At 40.9% G+C, this 25,484-nt stretch overlaps 1 protein-coding gene across 2 annotated transcripts in view; it reads left to right on the forward strand.

Moving 5' to 3' along the window:
• The window catches only part of GRIA3 (glutamate ionotropic receptor AMPA type subunit 3), a 308,412-nt gene that overhangs the window by 267,778 nt on the left and 15,150 nt on the right, over nt 1-25,484 (forward strand). For both annotated transcript variants that reach the window (XM_055564728.1, XM_055564729.1), the window contains one exon: nt 15,396-15,643. In XM_055564728.1, the coding sequence (XP_055420703.1) occupies nt 15,396-15,643 (248 nt within the window). The remainder of the gene's footprint in view (nt 1-15,395; nt 15,644-25,484) is intronic.

Below are 25,484 nucleotides of genomic sequence, written 5' to 3' on the forward strand. Positions count from 1 at the left end.
GAATGCAGAGTTCCAAAGAATAGCAAGAAGAGATAACAAAGCCTTCTTCAGTGATCAATGCAAAGAAATAGAGGAAAACAACAGAATGGGAAAGACTAGGGATCTCTTCAAGAAAATCAGAGATACCAAAGGAACATTTCATGCAAAGATGGGCTCGATAAAGGACAGAAATGGTATGGACCTAACAGAAGCAGAAGATATTAAGAAGAGATGGCAAGAATACACAGAAGAACTGTACAAAAAAGATCTTCATGACCCAGATAATCACAATGGTGTGATCACTCACCTAGAGCCAGACATCCTGGAATGTGAAGTCAAGTGGGCCTTAGAAAGCATCACTACGAACAAAGCTAGTGGAGGTGATGGAATTCCAGTTGACCTATTCCAAATCTTGAAAGATGATGCTGTGAAAGTGCTGCACTCAATATGCCAGCACATTTGGAAAACTCAGCAGTGGCCACAGGACTGGAAAGTTCAGTTTTCATTCGAATCCCAAAGAAAGGCAATGCCAAAGAATGCTCAAACTACCGCACAATTGCACTCATCTCACACGCTAGTAAAGTAATGCTCAAAATTCTCCATGCCAGGCTTCAGCAATATGTGAACCGTGAAATTCCTGATGTTCAAGCTGGTTTTAGAAAAGGCAGAGGAACCAGAGATCAAATTGCCAACATCCACTGGATCATAGAAAAAGCAAGAGAGTGCCAGAAAAACATCTATTTCTGCTTAATTGACTATGCCAAAGGCTTTGACTCTGGATCACAATAAACTGCGGAAAATTCTGAAAGAGATGGGAATACCAGACCACCTGATCTGCCTCTTGAGAAATTTGTATGCAGGTCAGGAAGCAACAGTTAGAACTGGCCATGGAACAACAGACTGGTTCCAAATAGGAAAAGGAGTTCATCAAGGCTGTATATTGTCACCCTGCTTATTTAACTTATATGCAGAGTACATCATGAGAAACGCTGGAATGGAAGAAACACAAACTGGAATCAAGATTGCTGGGAGAAATATCAATAACCTCAGATATGCAGATGACACCACCCTTATGGCAGAAAGTGAACAGGAACTCAAAAGCCTCTTGATGAAAGTGAAAGTGGAGAGTGAAAAAGTTGGCTTAAAGCTCAACATTAAGAAAACGAAGATCATGGCATCCGGTCCCACCACTTCATGGGAAATAGATGGGGAAACAGTGGAAACAGTGTCAGACTTTATTTTTCTGGGCTCCAAAATCACTGCAGATGGTGACTGCAACCAGGAAATTAAAAGACGCTTACTCCTTGGAAGGAAAGTTATGACCAACCTAGATAGCATACTCAAAAGCAGAGACATTACTTTGCCAACAAAGGTCCGTCTAGTCAAGGCTGTGGTTTTTCCAGTGGTCATGTATGGATGTGAGAGTTGGACTGTGAAGAAGGCTGAGCACCGAAGAATTGATGCTTTTGAACTGTGGTGTTGGAGAAGACTCTTGAGAGTCCCTTGGACTGCAAGGAGATCCAACCAGTCCATTCTGAAGGAGAACAGCCCTGGAATTCCTTTGGAAGGAATGATGCTAAAGCTGAAACTCCAGTACTTTGGCCACCTCACGGGAAGAGTTGACTCATTGGAAAAGACTCTGATGCTGGGAGGGATTGAGGGCAGGAGGAGAAGGGGACAACAGAGGATGAGATGGCTGGATGGCATCACTGACTCGATGGACATGAGTCTGAGTGAACTCCGTGAGTTGGTGATGGACAGGGAGGCCTGGCATGCTGCGATTCATGGGGTCATGAAGAGTTGGACACGACTGAGTGACTGAACTGAACTGATGTGGGTTTAAATCTCAGCTACTCCAGTTAATATTTTTAAGATAAATTATTCATTCAGTTAATATTTGTTAAGTATATTCTATATGACAGGCTTCCCGTAGCTCAGCTGGTAAAGAATCCGCCTGCAACGTAGGAGGCCTGGGTTCAATCCCTGGGTTGGGAAGACCCCCTGGAGAAAGGAAAGGCTACCCACTCCAGTATTCTGGCCTGGAGAATTCCATGGACTGTATAGTCCGTGGGGTCTCCAGAGAGTTGGACATGACTGAGCCACTTTCACTTTCACTGTTCATTCTGTGTGACAGCCCTTGCTCTAAGTGCTCAAACGAAACAAAGTCCATGCACTCGTGGTAGTGGATGAGACCCAAAACAATGAATATGTAAATAACATGTTTCAGTTGGTGTTAAGTACAGTGAAAAAAAAAAGAGTAGGTAAGAAGACAAAATGTTGAGAGTGTTATTTCGTCTCAACTGTTGGAGGAAGGGCTCTCTGTTGAAGTGACATTTGACCAGACACCTGAATGAAGTGAGGACTTGAACACACAAACACGAGGTAGAGTGGGGTGGGGAGAAGTGCATTCAGGAAGTCACAGCATAAGCAAAAGCCCTGACATGGGGATGTGCTTGGTAGGTTTGAGACTAAAGGCCCAGGTGGCAGGAGTGACGTGCGAGAGGGAAACAGTGGGAAAAGATGAGGGTGGCAAAGACCACCCAGAGCCTGTTGTGTTGGGTTTTTAAACCCTTGTAAGGACTTTGGATTTTATTCTGTTTGATAGGAAGTCACTTCAAGGGCTGGGAGCAGAGGAATGGTATGATCTGATTTATGTGCAAAAAAGGATCCTACAGATTGCTAGGTAAGGGTGACCACTTCAGAAATGAGTGCAAGATTTCAGGTGAAAAATGACTGGTTTGGACCAAGGTGAAGGAAGAAGAGGTTGGGTTTTGAACATATTTTGAAGATGGCACTGACAGGCTGTAGAATGTGCAGCCAAAAAGTCAGGGATGATGGCAGATTTTGGCCTACACAATGGAACGTCTGGACAGTAGTGCCATTTTCTGTAATGGAGACCCCTGGAGGAGGAGCAAGCGGGGGTGGGGAAGACTCCGGAGCTGCATTTTGACCACATTAAGCTGGAGATGCCTATGAGGCAGCTAAGTGGGGATGTCAGTTAGACATTTGGATAAATGAGCTTGGAGTTTAAGGCTGAAATGTTACCAGCTGTATCATCCAGAACCAGTAAATTAACTTCTATAAGCATCAGTTACATCATCAGTAAAACGGGGATAATATTTGTTTCACAAGGTCATTTTAAGGAGGATTCTCTATAATGTATGTAAAGTGTGAAGTACTGTTCCTGGTACATGTAAGTGCTCCATAAATGGTAGCCTTCTCACTGTCAGTATTCACTGCAGAAAACTGGCAGCTAGCTGTTTCTACTGCAGAATCTTTGTTGGTTGGTTGTTCTAAACCCAGATCAAATAGTCCAGTCACCTAGGAAGATGTTTTTGCAATGTTGGCCCCACTTCAGGCCAGTTAAATCAGAATCACAGGAACGGTGATCAGTAGCTTCCCAGGTATGCATTACCTACAGGTAGAGCACACATGAGCTGGCTTTAAGAGAACTCTTCAGATTACTTCCAGCTCACCCTTAGGAAACTAACTCTCCCCCTCAACCTCCCAAAAAACGCTAAGTGGAAATTTTGGACTCATCTTGATATCCCTGAGCAAAATTGTTTCCTTTTTTCCAGTGTTTTCCCCCTTAGTATGAAAATAATTCTCACTCTAAGGACCTGGAAGAAACAGCCACTGTGGAAACTCAAAATATTGCAATTCCAGGATAGATTTCTCTCTCTCTCTTTTTTGTCTTTGGCCTTTGTTTGTTTTTTAATTTTTTAATGGACTATAGTTGCTTTACAGTGTTGTGTTAGAGAGTTTTCTTCTTAATCGAAGAGTATCTGTTCCTCTCATTTCTAGGCTCTGCATTGTCAGCTTTGGCCTCTGCATTACAGTTGATTGATTCAAGAATAATAAGAGTATTGAACTTCTCTTTTAAATAACTTATGGGTAGAAAATAAAAACACAGTTAGAAAGTGAAATCCAGTTGGTCAAGGGTGATAGGCTGTCTGTAGATTGCTGAAGATGAAGTTTCATTGACAAAACTCTATCAAGCTGAGAGAAATGACCCTGGAGTGTTCAATAGTGATCCCAACCCTAGAGTCAATCCACTGCTTGGGTATAGTGGAATTTGAGGCTTTTCTCTAATCAGTAGTGTGGGGGTATAGCAGGCACACATTCTCTGCACCCACAGATCCTGCAGTCTTAAAGGTGAGGGGTTGTATTGGGTTGCCCAAAAAGTTCATTCAGGTTTATCCATACAGTCTTACAGAAAACTTGAATGAACTTTTCAACCAACCCAACAGTTAGCATAGTCAATTTTTTCAACACATGAGGCACACACTTTTCCCTTAACCAGTTGATACATCCACCATTTAGGCCATCATTCTTTTAGCTACATTTTGCTTTTTGCTGAAACGCAAGTTCTCCTGCAATGGGAATCACACTTTTGGTTGGTTTCCATCATTTACTCCTCAGTGGAAATGTTTCCAGTCCTTTTCTGTGAGTAGGGAAAGGGAGCAAGAGGGCATCCTTGTACCCAGTAAGGTAGATGGGGAAGAGGTAGGGCTGCCCGGGTGGAGAAGTGAAAGATGAAGTGTATCAGAAACAATAAAGGCTGATTCAGTCTTGCTCGATGACAGCCCTAGTAGTCCATATTTATATATTCTCATTGTTCAAATAGAGAGAAAAAGTAATTTGTTGAAGTCTTTTAAAAAGTGAGGTTTCTGGGACTTCCCTGGTGGCCCCGTGGCTAAGACTCCATGCTCCCAATGCAGGGGGCCCAGGTTCAATCCCTGGCCTCTGAACTAGATCCCACATGTTGTAACTAAGAGCTGGTGCAGCCACATACATGTACGTATGTGTGTATGTGTGTGTGTGTGTGTGGTTTCATGTAGGTTAAGGGCAAGACATCCTGTGTCTCCTATCTCACATTTCAGGGAGGTATTAATAGAAATACTATGCACCTTGAAGTTATGCTAAAATATATACTATTTCAAACAGAATTTATGTGAATTTGGCCCAGCCCTAGTGTACAGTTTACAACTACCACCTATCTCGCTCACCTGGGAACAGTGTAGTGTTTGCAAGCACAGATTCTGGAGTCTACATGAGTGAGTTCCCAGCTCCTCTCCCTACTAGCTATATGGCCTTGGGCAAGTTTCTTAATTTGTTTGTGCCTCTGTTTCTGCACTTTGAAAATGGGATAATAATATAATCTATTTCATGGAGTTGTCATGAATATTAGATGGGTTGACACAGGTAAAACACCTAAAACAGAGCCTGGAACAAAGGATGGGCTCAATTAAATGTTAATTATTATTGTTTTTCCACTTAACATTAGCTCCATCAACACCCATAAGGCAGGGTTTCTCAGTCATAGCAATACTGACATTTAGAGCTTTGTTCACTGATCACTGATCGTTGTTGGTTGTGGGCGTGTCTTGTGCATTACAGGATGTTTAACAGCATCCCGGGCTTCTATCCACTAGATAATAGCAGCACCTCCTCTCCTCAAGTTGTGACAGTTTAAAAAAAATGTCTTCAGATATTGCCAAATGTCTCCTGGGAGGCAACATCATTGCTGATAGCCACAGGGGTAGAAGATACTATATCCTTTCCTCTATTCCCTGAGAATAGAGCAATAGGACCTAAGAACCATTTTCCCCAAGAGTTTGTTGACTCTGGCTTTCAAAGTCATATAGCCTGATGCTACTTTCAAACCCGTTGGACTATTCTTAGCCTGACCTGACTAGAGAAGCAGAAAGACAAGTCAGAATAGTAATCTGACCTTGCATGCCAGGGAGGGACACTCAGAAGGTGACCAGTAACTGATCTGGGTTTTCACTTGCACCTTTGGAAAGGAGATGTCTGAAATAATATTCCTTGAGGTGGAAGGAAACCTGTCACTGGACTTTAGAGCACAGCGTGAAAATATCAGGCAAAGGCACTTGGAATGGCTATTTGACGTTTGTAAGCAAAACTCAATGTCTAGGTGAAAGGTGACCTTGCCCGCACTAAAGTTATCTAAAAGCCCAGCCCCCAAAATAACTCAGCCAGGATCATGACACACCGAGAGGGAGACAAAAGACAGAAACCAGTATCCATCCCCTTCCGCCCCCTGCTTTCACCAAAACACAGGCACCACGCAGCCACTGCTTGTCTGAGCCAAAAGGAAATGGACAAGCTGTCTGAACGTTTAGAAAGGTGCGAACTGAAGTGAAGGAAAGAAGGAAAACTAAATTGGGATTCGGTCATGCTTTACAAATGAAATCATTTCCTGTGTGCCTTGCTCCAAATAAACATGGAAAGCACTTCCTGTACTTCAGGGGAAATTTGTGTAAAGTTCAGTGATTCCTTTTCCCAAATACACTACATCAGAGCTACTGATTTCTTTAAAACATGTGTCAAATGCCTTTGGCATTCCTCTTCTGTCCCAAATCACTCTGATCTCTTCATGTGGTGAAGTGTGGACACCAGGGCCCTGTAGCCAGGTTACAGTACCTCAGTAGGTAGAGACTGTAGTAAATTTACAAGTTGCCCCGACTTCTTAAAAAAATGAACAAGAAATAAGAAATGTTTCTGGAGTGGCTCTCTTTAACCAGACAGGATATAGTCCGTGTTAGAGCTTAAGAGGCTGGGTTTGTAGGGGAAAAGTCTGTAATTCAGCAGACTTGGGTGGGGTCTTAGCCTTGCCCCACATTAACTGTGTGACCTGGGCAAAATTATTGAGCCAGTGGCAATCTCTGAATTTCTATATAGAAGGCCTTCAGGGTGGCATTCTGGTTGGGATCTGTGTGAAAACTATATTTGCATAGTGAGCACACAGTTTTTCCCAGACTGGCTTGCTAATTTTGAGGTGGATTGATGGAAATGAGCAGGTAGGCTAAAAGCCCTTTGTGGTCCCTCTTGACATGGCCAGTACACACAATACAAACTAGGCTCTGCAGACTGACTCAGAGCCACTTTTTAAAAAAATCTGCACCACCTAATAATGCCATGTGAACCTTTATTAAAAGCAGAAATGTCAGAGGGGGCTAAATAATTCAGAAGATAAAGGACATTATATTTTTTAATGATATTCTCTTAATTATCAGTATCATCTAGGGAAGAAATTGATGACATTGTTAAGCAATAAATAGCCCACAATAAAGTTAGAGAAGGCAAAAATGAGTCAGGGAAGGCATTTTTGTTGAAAACTCTCACCATTTTCCACTTCATTTGTGTCCTGTTCATGGGGCTAGTCTTCTCCAGCCCCAGCAGGCACTTTATACAATACCAGGAAACCCACTCTCCTTTTTGGGATGTGAATCCCCTATTCAAATACAAATTATCCCTTTCTCAAGGGTAACAGAAGCCCTTGTAATATCAGTGAATGCCTCCATGACTACTAGTACCACAAAGGGAGCAGACAAGGAATGAAGACAGTGAAATCAGGGGAAACAAGCTGAGAATTCAAAGCCAAGTCTAGCTTCTCTTTGACATGTCCATCCAAGTCTTATACATACAGTGTGGAAATGGACAATATAGGCATGACAGCCACAATGGCCATGAAAGTTAATAAATACATGATGGTGGTGGTTTAGTCACTAAGTCATGCCCGATTCTTGCAACCCCGTGGACTGTAGCCTGCCAGGCTCCTCTGTCCTTGGGATTCTCCAAGCAAGAACACTGGAGTAGGTAGCCATTTCCTTCTACGGGGGACCTTCCCAACCTAGGGATCGAACCCAGGTCTCCTGCATTGCAGGCAAACTCTTTACCGACTGAGCTACAAGGGAAGCCCTAATAAATACATAAAGTTAGACCATTCCCCTTTGAGAAACAATGGGGCACGAAGTACCTAAAACCATCTTCCCCTTACCTTTCATTCTGCCTGCTCAAATTATTCACACAGAACACACTGTAGACGTTTGGAGCATGTCACAAACACCAGGACTATCTTCACAAATTATGTAATACTTTGCCTGCAAGCTGACAGTAAATTAATACCATAAAGTGAATTAGCAGATTATGCCTCTGTTGACAATTATGTTTTCAATTTATTGGTCTGTTTTGTGAATACAGTTAATTCTCAACTATCAATCTAACTAAATATGCTTGTTGAATCCTGTCAAAGTGAAAAATGATGCTCATGCCCAGATCATAGGGAGAAATGGTCTCATTGTCCTTTGTGTTAGTCCCACTCTATCAAGGCTATTGTGGTCAATTCTGGGGGCCACGTTTTAGGAGGGACTTTGAAATATTAAAAAAATATATATCTGGGAGATGGTGACCAGAAGGGGAAGGAGATGACTGGAATTCACATCATCCAAGTAACAGATGAAGCCCCTTAAACTATTTAGCTTACAAAAGAGACAACTAAAAAGTGACAAGATGGTGATAGTCTTCAATCTGTATAGCATGAGAAAAAGAGAGCATATTTATTCAGTATCACTTTAGAGGGCAGAATTAGGACCAGTGGGTAGAACTATCATTGTAACGTTCATTCATTCCACAGATAAGTAGTGAGAGTTTCCTACATGCCAGGCATAATGCTAGACACTGGGGATACAGAAACAAAAAAAGATGTCATCCTGACTCTGAAGAAGCTCAGAGTCCACTGGGGATGACCATTACAAAGCCGTAAAAACCATTGCTACATGCAACAGAGAAATGGAAGCAGACAGAAGAGACTGCCCAATTCCAGCAACAGACAGAAGTAGGACTGGAGGGAAGAGAGGTTCTCATGAGAGAAGTCAGCCCAACAAAAAGAATTTCCTATCAATTTGAACTGTCCCACCACTTGAGTGAACTACTTCCTGAGCCTTGTGAGACCTGCTCAAATGCCATTGCTACACTGGGTGAGAGGCTGAAACAGACGGTTTTTAGGGTCTCTTCTCTAAGAGTTCAGAGAAGGCAATGGCAGCCCACTCCAGCACTCTTGCCTGGAAAATCCCATGGACAGAGGAGCCTGATAGGCTGCAGTCCATGGGGTCTCGAAGAGTCAGACACAACTGAGCGACTTCACTTTCACTTTTCACTTTCATTCATTGGAGAAGGCAATGGCACCCCAATCCAGTACCCTTGCCTGGAAAATCCCATGGGCGGAGGAGCCTGGTGGGCTGCCGTCTATGGGGTCGCACAGAGTTGGACATGACTGAAGCAACTTAGCAGCAGCAGCAGCAGCTCTAAGAGTTGTTACTCTACTGACTCCAACTGAATGTCCTATTAACCAAGTGAATATTCTAATTTAACTCTCAGGGAAGCAGAAAGTTTCATTCACCAGGTGTCCCCAATAGTAGTGTTCTGGTTAAAAAGGATTTTAATGTATGAACCTCAACTAAACCACAAAACATAAATTTAAAAGGAAATCTGCCATCCTGCCCATTTTTCCTCCACCAACAAAATTTTTTAAATCCAAATCAAATGATAATGATTCTTGTTGATGGCAGACCATGGGCATTTACCAGGAGTATGTTTAGAGATCCAAACATGTGAATAATACTTGAGCATATAATTTCCTCTATAAAATGAAGTCATGATTCTGTAAATATGGGACTGAGTAATATTAAATTCTGGCACTGAAACAAATGATGTTTTCTGTACTATAAAACTATGTCATTTTTTTAATCACTTCCTGTGTATCCGGCGCTGTTCTAAGTGAGATGCATGTTATTAACTCATGTTATTTCTCCCAATAAACTTTGAAGTGTGCATTTAAAAAAAATCATCCCATTTTACAGAAGAGAAAGTTGAGACACATAGGGATCAAATCATTTATCCACTGCTGCTGCTGCTGTTAAGTCGCTTCAGTCATGTCCGATTCTATGCGACCCCATAGACGGCAGCCCACCAGGCTCCCCCGTCCCTGGGATTCTCCAGGCAAGAACACTCACTGGAGTGGGTTGCCATTTCCTTCTCCAATCCATGAAAGTGAAAAGTGAAAGTGAAGTCGCTCAGCTGTGTCCGACTCTTAGCAACCCCATGGACTGCAGCCTACCAGGCTCCTCTGTCCATGGGATTTTCCAGGCAAGAGTACTGGAGTGGGGTGCCATCGCCTTCTCCGCATTTATCCACTAGGTGAATGGAATTCTGACACAAGCAGTGTGACTCCATACTCTCAACCACTGCACTATACAGTTACCTTGTACTCACCTGGGTCTACAAGAGGGACACATATGCACAGAGGCAAGGAGCAACCAACACCATTGCAAAGAGCCAAGCGCTGCTTGGCGGACTGAGTACCCTCAGTAATCACTTCCACACACCTGCCTCACGGGGCCCCCTTACATTCTCACCTCAGCAAAAGAGCAAATGTCTCCATATCACTGAACCTCATGATCTGTCACAAACAGCTGGAACAGTGACTATGGAATCCATGATTTCTACAGCATTACTTTATCTACTGTTTTGGATTAATCTGTTTCTCCCTCATTCATGTATTTCTCCATTTGGATTTCATTTGCTAATTATCTAGCAGTTCTAAGAGAATTTCTTTTCTTTACAAAACCACTGTTTATTCCTACTTAGGCTCAAAATGGTGCTCTGTGGTTATAAAAATGAATTGTGGCATGCTGGAGGAAAAAAAATGAACTTGCTGTTATACATCCGGCCCGTCATTTTTAAAATTTCTCCCAGATGATTGAGCTCAGATCCAACCCCTTCTATTGTTTTCAATATTTCAGCCAAAATAAGACAGATTACCAAAAACAGCTAGTGATTTCTTTTTTATTTTTATTCTCAGTGTTGTACTGTCACTTAAATACTATGTTAGGAAAATAAACATTTCAGCTTAAGTTTTCTCACTGATAGCCATTTCTTTCCCACCTTTCCAACCTTCAGAATTAAGTCATCAACCAGGACCCAATCATTCCTGCCACTAACTTTTCATTTACTGCATTCATTAATATCCATTGCATGTACACCACACATGTTTAAAGTACCCACTTCAAGCACTGACGTTTATTCCCCTAAAAATGCCTCATTACAAAGAGAATAAACCTTTCAACCTATATCAACAGTCAAAGAGCTCAAGTAAATGATGAAGTAAATGAGTCCAAGTTAGAGTACACTCAGATCAAAATTCGTGGACCCCTTTGCCCTTGGTTTAAACATTTATCTTTGGAAATAATGGACTATTTGCAAATTGTGTAAGGAGATTGGGATTGACACATATACACTATTGAAACTATGCATAAAATAGATAACTAATGAGAGCCTACTATATAACCTCAGGAAACTCTACTCAGTTTTCTGTGGTGACCTAAATGGGAAAGAAATCCAAAAAAGAGGAGATATATGTATGCATTCATGCTTAGCTGCTCAGTCATGTCTGACTGTGACCCCATGGACTGTAGCCCACCAGGTTCCTCTGTCCATGGGATTATCCAGGCAAGAATACTGGAGTGGGTTGCCATTTCCTTCTCCAGAGGGTCTTCCCCACCCAGGGATTGAACCCACGTGTGTTGCATCTCTTGCACTGACAGGCAGATTCTATGCCACTATATATGTATATATGTGTAGCTGATTGACTTTGCTGTACAGCAGAAATTAACAGATCATTGTAAAGCAACTATACTCCAATAAAAATAAAAGAGACTAATTGTTCTAACCCCTCTCCCTTTTATTCAGATTTGATTGGGCCAATACAAAATACTTCTTTGTAAGTGAACAAAGATACATACACACCACAGTGTTGTCTATAATAGCAAAAACTGGAACTGGCTTAACAGTCCCTCAGTAGGGGATTGGGTAAATAAAGCATGACATATTCATAGATTAAAACACTATGCAGCCATTACAAAGGAGAAAAAGTATAAAGAGATGCAAGAGAATGACAAAGACAAGATTCAGTATAGAGGTTACTTTTGGCCTGTGCAGTTAGGGAGGGATGCATAGGCAGATTTCAACTAACTTCATAATATTTTACTTCTTAAGTTTTGTGTCAGGTACACAGGTGTTCTTACAGAACTTTTTATATCTTTCTGTGCATGTGAATTACTTACTACTTTTAAAAAGTGTTTGGGCAATTTTCTAGGAAATTCCCACTGAAATAAAATAAAGCTATTGAGAATATTTCATTATGATGCTTAGAAATTGTTTCATGTGTACAATGAGGATAATGTGATGTGAAATGAGCATAAACATCAATGGATGGGATTTCAATTTTAGAAGGTCTTGATTATTAGGAGGAAAGTTCTTGGTGTGGACATCAAAAGCAAGCTAAGGGACAAAAAACCAAATGACAAACTGCAGATTATAAAACATATATCCTGAATGGTTTGGTTGAGAAAGATCCAAAGATCTTTAGAGTAACTTCAGCTCTAGAGTTCTACAGTGCTGTAAAATTAGTGTTGGTAGTCATATTCACCAACATTCTGGCATCTTTGACCAAGAATCTGGTTTTCACCCTGATCAGGTCTAAGGTTCAGTTAATAAATATATCTTTAATGCCTACCATGCATCAGACATTGTGCTGGCCTCCAACAGGGCTCGGAGAAGGCAATGGCACCCCACTCCAGTACTCTTGCCTGGAAAATCCCATGGATGGAGGAGCCTGGTGGGCTGCAGTCCATGGGGTTGCTAAGAGTCAGACACGACTGAGCAACTTCACTTTCACTTTTCACTTTCCTGCATTGGAGAAGGAAATGGCAACCCACTCCAGTGTTCTTGCCTGGAGAATCCCAGGGATGGGGGAGCCTGGTGGGCTGCCATCTATGGGGTCGCACAGAGTCAGACACAACTGAAGTGACTTAGCAGCAGTAGCAGCCAACAGGGCTACCAAAATGAACCAGACATGGACTTGTCATCAACATCATCCAGCAATACGGGGAAGACAGACCATAGCCAATTCACCTTAATGCAATTTAGTAAAAGCTCTATAGCAAACATGAGCCCAGCCTCATCCAAGTCACAACTATCCCTCCCCTGGATCATTAGAATGGGAAAACAGCTGAGGAATCACTCCTGTGGGAATAGAGGAGAGTCAAGAACAATGTCGCAGAAGACATGGTATTCACTCTGTATCTTGTAGGATGAATAGAGCTAATCAGGCAGAAGCCAAAGCATAACCAGAGGCAAAAGATATGCAAATGTGTGGCATATTTCAGTGAAGAGTGAGAAGTCCATTGTGACCAGCTCCTAGGAGAGTAGTCAAGATCATAAAAACTCTTGAATATCATACGTTAGAGTTTGGATTTTGGCCTCAGGTATTAGGGAACTATCGGAGACTTTTAAAGAATGAAGTAACTTGATCAGATTTACATTTTGGAAGGATCACTGGAGGATAAATGGAAGAGAAGATGAGACTTGGAAGACCAGTTAGGAGGCCATGTAGTCTAGACCAAAAACTGAGGAGAGCTTGCCCCCAAGCAAAGCTAATGAGAAGGAAAAGGAGACAGAAGGACAAATCCTACAGGCATTTCTATGTTAGAATAAACATGGCATAATGAGAGGCTGAAGAAGTAATAAAAACCAAACCTTCTAGCTTGGATGTTAAGAAGTTTGCTGATGAATTTAGGAAAGCCAGGCTGTATAAGGAAGACTAAGTGCAGTTTGGAAATATTTAATCTGAAAGTGTCTCTAGGCCCGTCAGGTGAAGATGTTCCTCAGCAAGGCTTGTTTGCTGTCTTCCCAAACATGTCTACCTCCATTGTTCCCGGCCTTGTCCAAGTCACAACTATCCCTCCACTGGATCATTAGAAAAGCCTCCTAATTGATCTCCTTGCTTCCATTCTGGTCCAGCTCATAGTCTAGTCTCCATACAGCAGCTAGAGTACTGTTTTAAAATTTTAAATCTGATCTTATCACATCCCTCCTCAGCATCCTCCAATAGTATCCTATCACATGTAGAACAAATCCAAACTTTTTACCATGACCCACAGGGCCCCACAAGATCTGACTTCTGATTATCCTTCTAAGCTCTTTTCCTACCATTCTCCCTTTTGTTCATCGCACTTCAGCCACATTGAGTATTTTTCCTATTCTTTATGCAAAGCAAGCATATTTCATCTCAATGAATAGTTTCAGTGACTCAGTGAGGGCCTCAATGAAGATCTGATTGCCATAAACACAATGCTTTATTCCATGGTGATAGTTCTGGGAGTTCAAATAATTTTGGAATTCTTTGAGCAGATCCAAGCAAGCCTCAGGAAAGATACAGGGCAACTGGCCAAAGTCCAAAGAAGAGAAGCTAAATAAGCAATCCAAAAAGCTGAGGTAGGGGCCAGAAAACCCCATAAAAGCACACTTGAAAACATGGCATATGTTTATAGTTTCTACCATGTTATCTCACTTCTGGTCAAAGATTCTTTTGAATGTTTCTCTAAGTGTTTTCATGTCTCAGGATCTAGCTCCCAACTCAATTGTAAGTCATGGGGTCACTGAGACCATGCTTCCTTTATATTATCCAGAATGCTTAATGTAGAGCTGTAAGTAGTTAGTCTATGTTCTAAGGACCACCTGAATTAAGATGAAATTTAATGGAATTAACTTCAAAAAGCTAAAGATGAGGGAAACTTGGCATGGTAGAAAGAACTAACGGTTTAGGGAAGGGGTTGACCTCAACCTGAGTTGAGGGAGGGATTCTCAAATTCTTCACAGCCCCAGTAGAGTGCTTTGTATACAGCAGGTCCCCAGTGAGTGTTTGTTGAAAGGATGGATGAAAGACTACATAAAATTTTTTAAAGCTCAAATGGTGTTGATAGAAAATAATGCTTCAATGACAGGAAGCAGTTTTTCTCTTCACTCTGTCCTTGTCATATATATTTGATTTCTAGACATTCCAACTCAGTAGCTAGAATCCAATGGGAGAAAGATCAAAATTGTGAGGGTTCTGGGAACAATATTAGATATCAGTGGAGTTTAACTGATGAAGAGGGGCCATAATAACAACCTTGCACTATCTGAAGGACCATCATGTAGAAGAAGGAACAGAATTGCTTTGCATAGCTCTAGAGGATAGTAGTCAAGGGTGAGAGTCTTAGAGAAACAAATTGCAGCTCAGAATAAGGAAGTACTTTCTTACAATACTTAATGCCCCATGCTGGAGTAGGCTAACAAAAATGACTGTACACTCCCTGCCAATGGCCTCTTTTTTTCAGGCAGGTAAAGGGTAATTACCTAGCAGTATACTGTAGGGTGATTTCTGAATTGAGACGAAGATGGGACTAAGAGAGTGTTATTCCAAGTAGATTGCAAGCCATTATTGGAGCCATAAAATCAATTTAGTGGGTCCTGACCAACATTTTTCTAAGTGAATTCAAACAGAATAGAAAATATCAGACAGCAGCACACATATAGCAAAGATGAGCGTGATTTTGGAAAAACCTATTCTGGAACCATGTTTATATATGTATGAATGTACTTGCTGGGTTGCAGCATAACCTGCTTATCTTTCCGTAGATGGCCATCAAAACATTTTGGAAAACCACTGCACTGAGGCCTCTTCCAGTTTTAAGATCTGGTAGTTCTAAGAATTCTTATCTCTGTTGCAGAGATCCAAAATTGCTGTCTATGAAAAAATGTGGTCTTACATGAAATCAGCAGAGCCATCTGTGTTTACCAAAACAACAGCAGACGGGGTGGCCCGAGTGCGGAAGTCCAAGGGAAAGTTCGCCTTCCTGCTGGAGTCAACCATGAATGAGTACATTGAGCAGAGAAAACCATGTGATACGATGAAAGTTGGTGGAAATCTGGATTCCAAAGGCTATGGTGTGGCAACCCCTAAAGGCTCAGCATTAAGGTGGGTGGAATAATATAACAATATCCGTGTTGTTATAGTATTCCACCTACCCTGATGCATTTTGTTGTCGTTTTCTTTCTTGTGGATTTTGAGGTAACTTTTAAAAGTTTAAAACCTACAATATTCCATGGAGTTAAATAAGACGGTAAATTATGGTTTCATCTATTTAATGCATCCATTTTTTTAATGTTCTCTCTCTGTGTGGTCCTCTCTGTTTGTTGCTGTTTTAATTTTACAGTTCAACGGCTTTTTCAATTTAAATGGTAAAAGCCAAGTTATGGTGCCATATGTGACGAATGTTAATTGCATGGATGTGGTGTTCTTGTTACTTTTTTTCTCAAAGACAATTTCCCCATCCCGCACACTTCAGTTTTTGAGCAAATGTTATCCTCCATATGCCACCTTCCAATATTTAACCCTGTATTTGCTGTACAGACATTTTTATAGCTCCACGTTCTGTGAAATTTAGCCAATTTGTCCTCTTGTGCTCCTTTTTATACGTTAACGATTTCCTAAGCATTTGTGCATTTTCTTACAAGTTATTGTTTTATCGTTTCAAGAAATGCTGTTAACCTGGCAGTATTAAAACTGAATGAGCAAGGCCTCTTGGACAAATTGAAAAACAAATGGTGGTACGACAAAGGAGAGTGCGGCAGCGGGGGCGGTGACTCCAAGGTCAGCCTCAATGTCACCACAACCGGGTACCCTTAGTGACGAGTAATCGGCAAGACTGTTAGCTTCTTATTGAGGAAAGAGCACAAGACTCACACAGAAAGTGGAATGACCAGGTTATTCCCCTGCCTGGCAGCTTTGGGAACTAGAAAGACTTCAGGGCACCGCCCGCACTTTTGATCTAACTTGGGTCCCTTCTTAAACTCCCAGACAGAGGCTCCCTGTCCACACCCTGCCCGTCCCCTCACAGGCCAGACCACCTGCCTTAAGAAGGCCAGTGTGCAGGTCTCAACACCCTAGGCTTTCACAAGCCTGAGGCTTTCCTTAAGACTGTCCCCACCCGCCTCAGTTGAGTGCTGTGAGAAATCAAATCTATCTACTGAAAAGTCAGGTAACAGCCTTTTTTTTCCCCCCTCAGGCGTGATGGTTGCTCAGTGGTTGGTTGCCTGATTAGAGTTGGCTTCTTCAATCATGTGTATGAGTGGTTAGATGTTCTCCATATGTGATAGCCTATTTAAGCTGGCCCCACTCAACTTGAAAGCCAAAGAACAAGTTCGGTTTCAAGTTAAATGGGGTCTTTCTTCAATAGGCCACCACATATAGAGACTTTGCCAAGGTATTCGGTATATTTAAACAAGTGCGTCGCCTGACTGACACTCTTTTGTGTATAAATCCCTGATTTGGCTTCTCCTTAGCCGTGTTCTTGGTTCAGGTAGGTCTAATTGTTATCCAGGCTGCCGTCGTGAGAAAATCCATCTTACTTGGCATTCCTTTGGCTCCTTAATGTTCTTCGGTCTAGAACAAATGAATAGCCTTCAACCAAGCAACAAGAAATAGGGGCAAGCTCAGAAGCCACAATACAATGATGGAAGACATGTTGGGTAAGTACAGGAGAGGACCTGAAAACAGAATCCTCCATGGCCTAAAGGGCATGAGAATGATATTGAAGCATGTAAGATCGACTCTTGTACAACCAAGATACCATGGGCATCTTAAGGTGAAGAATAGTGTTTCCCAGTCACAGACCGACAGGGGAGCCAAAACATTTCTCCTTCAGAGACAATGGTTACACCTCTGCTCCTCTCTTTCTCTCTCCACTCCTCAGGAAGCTGCCGGAAAAGTTAGTTTGCCAGTCTGCAGTATAATACGGGGTTTGGAAACACAGAGCACTTTCCAAGAAATAAATTTAAAAACAACTTTCTTCAGGAAATAATCTTACCAAGCATGGGCAAGGTAAAACCTTGATTAACCAGAACTCACCTAACCAGTACCCCAGCTCACTGAATTGTCCCCCCTCACAGTTCCACATTGAGGAGAAAGCAGCAATAGTACCAAAAAAGAAGACTGCAAGGAATTGATTTTTTTTTTAATCACTTGCCAAGAGATGACCTGTGGTTGGGTCACGCTCAGCTCTGTCTCCTATATCTTCTCTCCATCTGGATTGACCCTCAAACATTAGAGGCTGCTTGCCTGAGGCGAGAAAGTGGATACAAGCACTTTGAGGGGGAAAAAAAGTATTATTAGCCAAGAATGAAACAAAATGAGTATTCTTATTGAAAATTCCATTCATCCCTTATGGATTCCAATTAATCAAGGTTTTACTATGTATCAAAAAGCGTTAACTTCCTTTCCTACCATTGTGAACTAATGCCATTGACTTGGCTCATTCGAGTTTGGCAATGGCTTACCTGATGCCTAGAGTACTTAGCACTTTCTTCCTGGTCTTTTTTCTCATATTATTATCAGGCCACGGAGAACCTAATTATACCATTCAAGTGAGTTGCAGAGTGAAAATTGAGCTGGATTGGATACATGGCTGTCACGAATTCATCCTTCATACTCAGCATGGTTAAAAAGGCGCCATGGACTGTATCAAGATGACTCTAAAACATCTACATGATGCCAAGTGCCCAGAAGTTTTCAAATAACCAGATATTTGATGTTACATAAACAAAAAGATCTGCACACATCTGGCTGAATTTTTACTTTTCACCCAGATATTGCCTCAGCTGATACTGCTGCAAAATTATCAAGTAACTTTGTTGCCAAGCCCCACAATTTCCAGATTATCTGATTTTTGGCACGCAAATAGAAAAATATTTCAGTAGATGCTAAATGTTGCCAACTTCTTTGACCATAGTGCTACCAGCCACTCATCTTTCAAATCACTTCCTTTGCTCATTCCTCCAGACAACTTTTTGAAATAAGTCGACCCTTTCTCAACTATGGATAATAGTGTGATCAGTGCTGCGTATCCAATGATTGCTTATTCCATTTCTGGATGACCAAGGAGCTTGCCTTTAACTTCTTTCTTCTTGCTACCTGCTGTTTTCTGAGAGTGAGCAAGAGAAGGGGCAAGAGATGAACTTGAATCAGTGCTACCACTATTTAGTGGTGATGCCAAAAAGAAATCAATGGAGAAGAAGGTAGAAAAGGCAGTGAAACCTCATTAATTTGGAGCCCTCTAATTTATAATTTGTGATAAATTGGACAGACACCAGTCTACAGGGACCAATCTACAGTCTAACTGTATCAGGGATGAGGCCAAGAGAGGTTTGTTAAGCAAATGAAAAGTTTAGACTCAATTGTCAGTTGAATTTTTCCTTACGAGAACAAACCTTTTTCAAACGTTGGAAGCATTTTTTGAGATATAATCATATCCATTACAAATTTATCTGCTAAAGTAGTTTTCACGAGGACCTTCACTAAAGCAATGTTTTATAGAGAGTTTGAATTACAAAATAGATTTTAAGAAATGAAACTGTCATTCTTCAAACCTATTTTGTAATTCAGGACTTTCTCCTTCAGACAATCCTTCTCCTCTGTTCAAATCAGTGAGTTTTAACTGTATTAGTAAAATGGCTTGAGAATTACATTTCTTTATTGTATTCCATCCCCAGTTAACATGACAATTGACAAATACACCATCATTTCATAGAGAAAGTGAGACCCAGAGATGGTGGTGACTTTGAGAAGGTCACACAGCTAATGCTGTCACAAATCTCTGCTGACTTTCAGGGTCACCTCTTGTGATAATATCGCAGACAGCAATTTATCACATCTACCCATCCAATGAGCAATGCAAATATGATTACATATGATCTATTTCCATAAAAATCAAGTTCATTCTCAACTACCTTTGTTACAAGGCAAATAGCATATTTAAGCCATTCCAGCCCTCAGTACTGATTACTAAAAATGACAATAATCACAAAGCCTGACATTTATAAGTGCTTTTACTTTTTCAAAAACACTTTTACAACTATTATCTCTGAAACCAGGAGAGGGGAAAAAAAACATATATTATCTCTCTCCCACAACCTTTAAATAATGATAAATGGGCAATTATGTTAAATTCTTGACTTTTCCCCTCTGATATGAGACATAACACATTCTAAGCCTATTCTCTAAAAGTTACTATTTCATGGAATAAAGAAGCAGTGATCAGGCTGTTTTAAATGTACACACAGTTAAGCTGATGAAATAGATTTTTTTTAATTCTCTAAATACAAGAAATTAAAATAAGGTCAGTCACCAGTTAGCCTCTGCACCAGATCTACAGGTTAGAACTAAAATACTGCTTGGGTTTACCAGTTTCCTAAACCTGGGCTAATAGGGTGGACACAAATCAGACTCAATCCTTCCTTGATGAACTATAAATGTACAGGCAAGGATCATGGAAATTAGAGCTGTGGTTTGGGAATTTTTAACCTGCAAATCACCCTTTTGTGTTAGCGCTTTATTACATTGTGTGTGCAAATGCAGTAATTAGGAGCCAGTGGGTTGTTTCAGCGATAAACCCCCATCACCAGGGGTTTGTGACACAGCCAGTGAAAGTCTATTGCTATAAATCACAGCAGAATGGGGATTTTAGCTGCTGAATTACCACATCAACCTCCCTCCTCAGCTGCTTGTCCCTGCAAACTTTCAAATTCTTCTGATGCCTGCACCCATGCTGTTTCATTCCCTTAATCTTGGGTGAAGGGCACCCAGCCTAGCTTTCCCACATAACCTTATTTTACTAGATGCGGTCTGGTCAATGAAACAATCCATAAGTGATCTTGACAAGGCATTATAAACCATACCCCACTTCACCCTAGAAGTGTCCTGGTTTTAGTTCTATCCAGGGATTTAAATCAACTTCCAATATCCATATTTTCCAAGACAAAAATCAGCATATTTTGTGTGCTTTGGGGAACACTGGAACAGAATGTTTAAATGAAACCATTCTAAACCAGTTGACGGCAGTGAGAGTTGCCTTAACTTGTAAGGCATATAGGCAAGTAAGGATGAAGATGGGATATGAACTTAAACTTCCATTAAGTCACAACAAAGAGTTGGACACAACTGAGCAACCAAGCATTATGTGACCCCATGAACTGTAGCCCACCAGGCTCCTCTGTCCTTGGAATTTTCCAGGCAAAAATACTGGAGCAGATTGCCATTTCCTCTCCAGGGCATCTTTCTAACCTGATCATTATGATTTATAGAGTATTAATAGAGAAATGCAGTTTATTTTCTTCACAAATATATCGGGACTAGAATAAACTAACCAATGGGATGCTAGTAAAGAACTTAGGGAACTTGTTTTAATAAATTCCAAAAATGACTTGCAATTAAAAGTAGTTATATCTCCTTTCACATGGGTGCTTTTTAAAGTACTTTAAAAGAGTTTGTTCTCTTAAGAAATTCAAAGATATTCCTCCTATCACAACCTTTCTTTTTTTTTTTTTTTTTTGTCTCATAACCATGCATTTGCTTAGCAAGTCTCCTATTCAGAGATAGTAAAAAGTTATACTTTAGGACAGTAGATTTCCCAATGCCTTCGGCTTCTCTTTAGTGGTACATAGATAAATGAGGTGATACTATGTTTCCTATATGCATAAATGAGATCCTCAGCTTTGTGTGTATTTCTTCTTCCATGTTTGTCTACAATTCTCCTCTCCTATGCCACCGTCTCTTAACCACTTCTCTTCCACACCCAGAATTGTTTGACATTCTTGGGCCTTGGGTCATGGATGTGAATCTGCCTCTGCCTTTTACCTGCAATAAGATGGACGTTTGATTGGCAGGAGCCATCCCTAAAGGGAGACATTTTGGATATCCAGGGTTAAGCTGGAACCCCAGTGACTCTCTATTGACACTGTTATGTGTGTAGTCAAGAATCATTACAGATCGATGGCACTTCCTGAGTCTTAGAAGAAGTTCCTGTGAGTCACCAAGACTGGTTTGGGATCAAGGAGTAGGGTGAGTATATTACACTCTTCGTTGGTTTGCATGTCTCTATGCTGGTGCTGCCGCCTGGAAGTATGAAGAAACTGACAGTTTTCTTTCCTGATAGTGACTAAGTTTGCTCCTTGAACTTACTCAGGTCTTCTTCCCAAGAGCAAACCCTCACTTTCTTTCAAGTGGCTGCTGCAAAAAAGGGACCTTTTTGCCTTAAGAACTGAACCAATCCAGTGACTACCAAAACCATTGATTTTACCAGATGGTGTTAAAGAATAAGTGCTACCACCGGAAAAAAAAAAAAAAATTGTAATCCAGAAAGAAAATATTTTTTAAAATTAACCCATTTTAATGATTTTTTTTTTTTTTTTTTTTTTGAAATTGACTACGTGGCCTTAACACAGTTTCTATGATTAGGATGTGGTTATTTGCCTTTGGTGTTATCCTGATAACATGAATGTGTTTCTTATTGACAAATAATGACCAAATGTCCAACACCAGAGCTACAGAAAGAGCAGCAGGAATGAAAAGCCGGAAGGTAAGAATGCTGCTATACAGTTGCCAAGAAGAAAGACGCCGCTGCAGTGGCAGAGTTAAACGGTATATGTCTGCTCTTTCTGCCCCACTAAGAGCAAATCATTTGGTTTCCTTTCATTTGGAGAGAAGATTATAGGACTACATTCTCTGAAAGGTAGGACAGCCATGGAAAAGAAATGCGAAAGATTTGAAATGATTGGAAAAGAAACACAAAAGATATGAAATGATTAAAACACATTCGATGAGGGTGGGAATTGAGGTTGGTGGAACAGGGTGGGGGCAGATTTCTTTTACAGAGAACAATTGAAATCTATTCTCTTTTGACTTTCTAGAGAGCGGTAAAACATTTGGCCCTTGGCACATGAGGCAAATCCCTATTGGTCAGAGGTGGCAAAGGGTGGTCCAAGTGCTAGATTCACCATAAAGCTCAATTTCATCTGGCTTTGAAGCAAATATTTCTCAAAATACAAATCTAAGACAATAGCATCCATTACATTTTTTTTTTTAATGAGACGGAGAGACTGACTTTGCTAGCATGTGCTATCTAGCACTGCTGCTGGAAATGCAGAGAAGTGGATGAAAGCTGAAAACAGTGGCGTGTACCCTGGAATGGCAACCAGAAGTTAGCTTTCAAATCTGATAGGTAGACCCTATTTGCTGCCATCTATTGGCATGTAAGCTAAGACTGATTATTTTTCTATGGGTCATGGTCAATGGAGGGCTACTGGGAGAAAAGTAGAATGCTGGCACCCATTGGATTAAACTCTCAATGAATATTTTGCCTAGAATCAGGAAAATGAACTAGATGTCTTTCTTCAGAAACACTTGTTATGTGAGTTTCTGGTAAAGATCTGTTTTGGTCTGTCTTCTCAGTCTATGCCTCTCTTTCTCAGTATCTATGGGGATGAACTAAAGAAAAGACACTTGTATGTAGTGAAACACAACCAAACGTGATAGTTTGAATGTTTAATGGATCTCAAAACAGGGTTTTCAAGGGACTCATATCAATTACGTACCTGGGAAATTATCTGTGGCCACATTTTAAACAAAACTAGCTTCTCCAGAAGCTTCGCATCTTTCCTTCATGCCCTTCTCCCTGTCAGGGACAAATTGAGTAAGAAGTCTTCCCAGACTGATTGGGTTATGTCAGATTGTCCACGACCAATAAATTGTTCAGGTTTCTAGTTCTAGAGGGAGAGATTGGACCAAGACCCAGTTTGGCAAGAATCCATTAGTGAAATTCACAACTTGTAATCAAGGGGTCTATCACTTTGCATTTGAGAGGTTATCATTTGGAAATGACCTGGCTTTATCCAAATATCTCCAAGTGACTTTGGGGGCTGCTTCTTTAGCACAAAAGCCCATCAATAGGTTTCAATCACTAGCATTGTTGGGCCCTTAGTAAAATAGCTCACAGCTTTCACCTCCTAATGTTATAGGCATGCATTATTGAATTTGCTCTTTGCACTTACATTAAATTATGATCTCATTAGCAAGGAGTTAAATAGGTTTAAGCTACATTTGTGAACTACATGATATAAATACTGTCTCAGAGTGAGAGTCTAGCAGCTAAGCACTGTATAACTCTGCAAATCACAGTAGCTGCCCCTGTGGAATGAGGGTCACTTGGGTGGCCAGGGTCCAGTATTGCCAGCAGTCATATGTGCCTGCTCTCAGGTTGTGGAGAAAGCTCAGGCTTTCTCCAAGGATAGAAAGATTAAACTAACTTAAATCTTCATTCTCCTAGAATCCTGCATCCAGAAACCCCTGTGAAAATAAATAAATCGAGCTTCTTTAAAGGGGCTCCAGAATACTAATGTAGTCTAGGGCATAGCCTCCAACAACATGCCCAGGTAACCTATGGAAAAGAATATCAAGGACTCTAGACTATATCCTTTTATCCAATGACGAATCTTCTCTTGGTTGGTCATCAATTGACTTCAATTTAATAGATCAAGTCCTGCCTGGGCAGAGATGTCTGTAACTGCCTTCCTGCCTGTGATTTCCTGAATGATACTAGGAGTTCTCCAGAAAAGGCTAGGGAAACAAGCGAGCAATTTGAAAAGGTGAACTGTCACCATGAAAACCTGAAATATCTTCAGTAGAAAAGCCAGTGATAGATGGCTTTTCTCCCTCCACTGGACCGAAGATAATTTTTAGAAGTTGTTCCAAAAAATCACTAGGTACCAAGAAGCAAATGTAGTAACTTGGAGTGAGCTTTGGATAAATCATAGCATAAGGGGAGGGCTTCCAGCTTAGGCTGTGATAAGTTTCTGTTATCATCATTCAGACATTGTGTTCTTAGAGCAAGTTTGTAATTAATGCTGCAAATACACCATCCTTACTCATATATTTCTTTTACTTCTCCGTAATCTCCTTGTCTTTCCCTCCATGACCTACGTATTTACACATATATCTGTCCTTCCTAAGGGCACCATTGAAGATCTCTTGGTATAATTAATTAAACAGACATTTGCTCTTTAGGTGTCCCTGCTCAGAAAGGAGAAAAGAAGCCACTTAAACTAGAATATATTGCACAGTCTCTCAAATAGATAAATCTTACAACACCCTCGATTCCTATATCTTTCAGGCCTAGAACTATATCCATAGTACAAACCTTGTCTCTCAATCCTTCTAGGAACACCATATGGAGGAATCAACTTGGTCACTAACTCACGAGGCCATTTTTTCTTCTTTTCACTATGGGAAAACAGCACCCTCACATCACTCTCTCCACATTTCTTTCTTTATAAAAAAAGACTCTAACATGGCTCAAATCTACATAGTTTAGGTATTTCCTGAAATCAAAATTAAAAAATAAATTGGACAATTCCTTTGAAATCAAAAATTTTAGTTACTTAACAAAAAATAAGCAGTTTCTACTTTCACAGGAGAAAAAAATTGTTCCTCTTATCCTAAAACTGTCTGCATATGTAACATTGGTCGGCACTAAGATGACATTGAACTTTGCAATGGCTGGCTCATAGCTCCCAGAAATGAGCTGGGAACCTAGACAACCACCACCCGGGGCTGGATGCCCTGGATTAATGAGCACAGAGCTTTGTTGTTGATTGTTGCCAGGTGGGGATGGCAGAGATAAGCAGAAATTTGTATCAGCCAGTAATGTTTTCTTCAAAAATAGAACTCATTTTCAAGGCATTGTGAATTACATTACTACCCCAATTTCAAAAAAAAACTGATGCTACTTCATGACTGCTCCCCACACTCAGGAACTATCATTCTGTCTGAGGTCAGTGCTCCCTCCACATTCTATTAGCTGACTATCTAGGTGACACTTGCTGTTACCCCCTCCATCTGGTCCCTAATCCACATACATTTTTAGGCTATAGGTGCAATTTACAGCCTTTCCATAGGAGGAATTTACACCCTTTCCTCCACCCAACCC

Source organism: Bubalus kerabau, chromosome X (genome assembly GCF_029407905.1).
Source record: "Bubalus kerabau isolate K-KA32 ecotype Philippines breed swamp buffalo chromosome X, PCC_UOA_SB_1v2, whole genome shotgun sequence".
Lineage (NCBI taxonomy): Eukaryota > Metazoa > Chordata > Mammalia > Artiodactyla > Bovidae > Bubalus > Bubalus kerabau.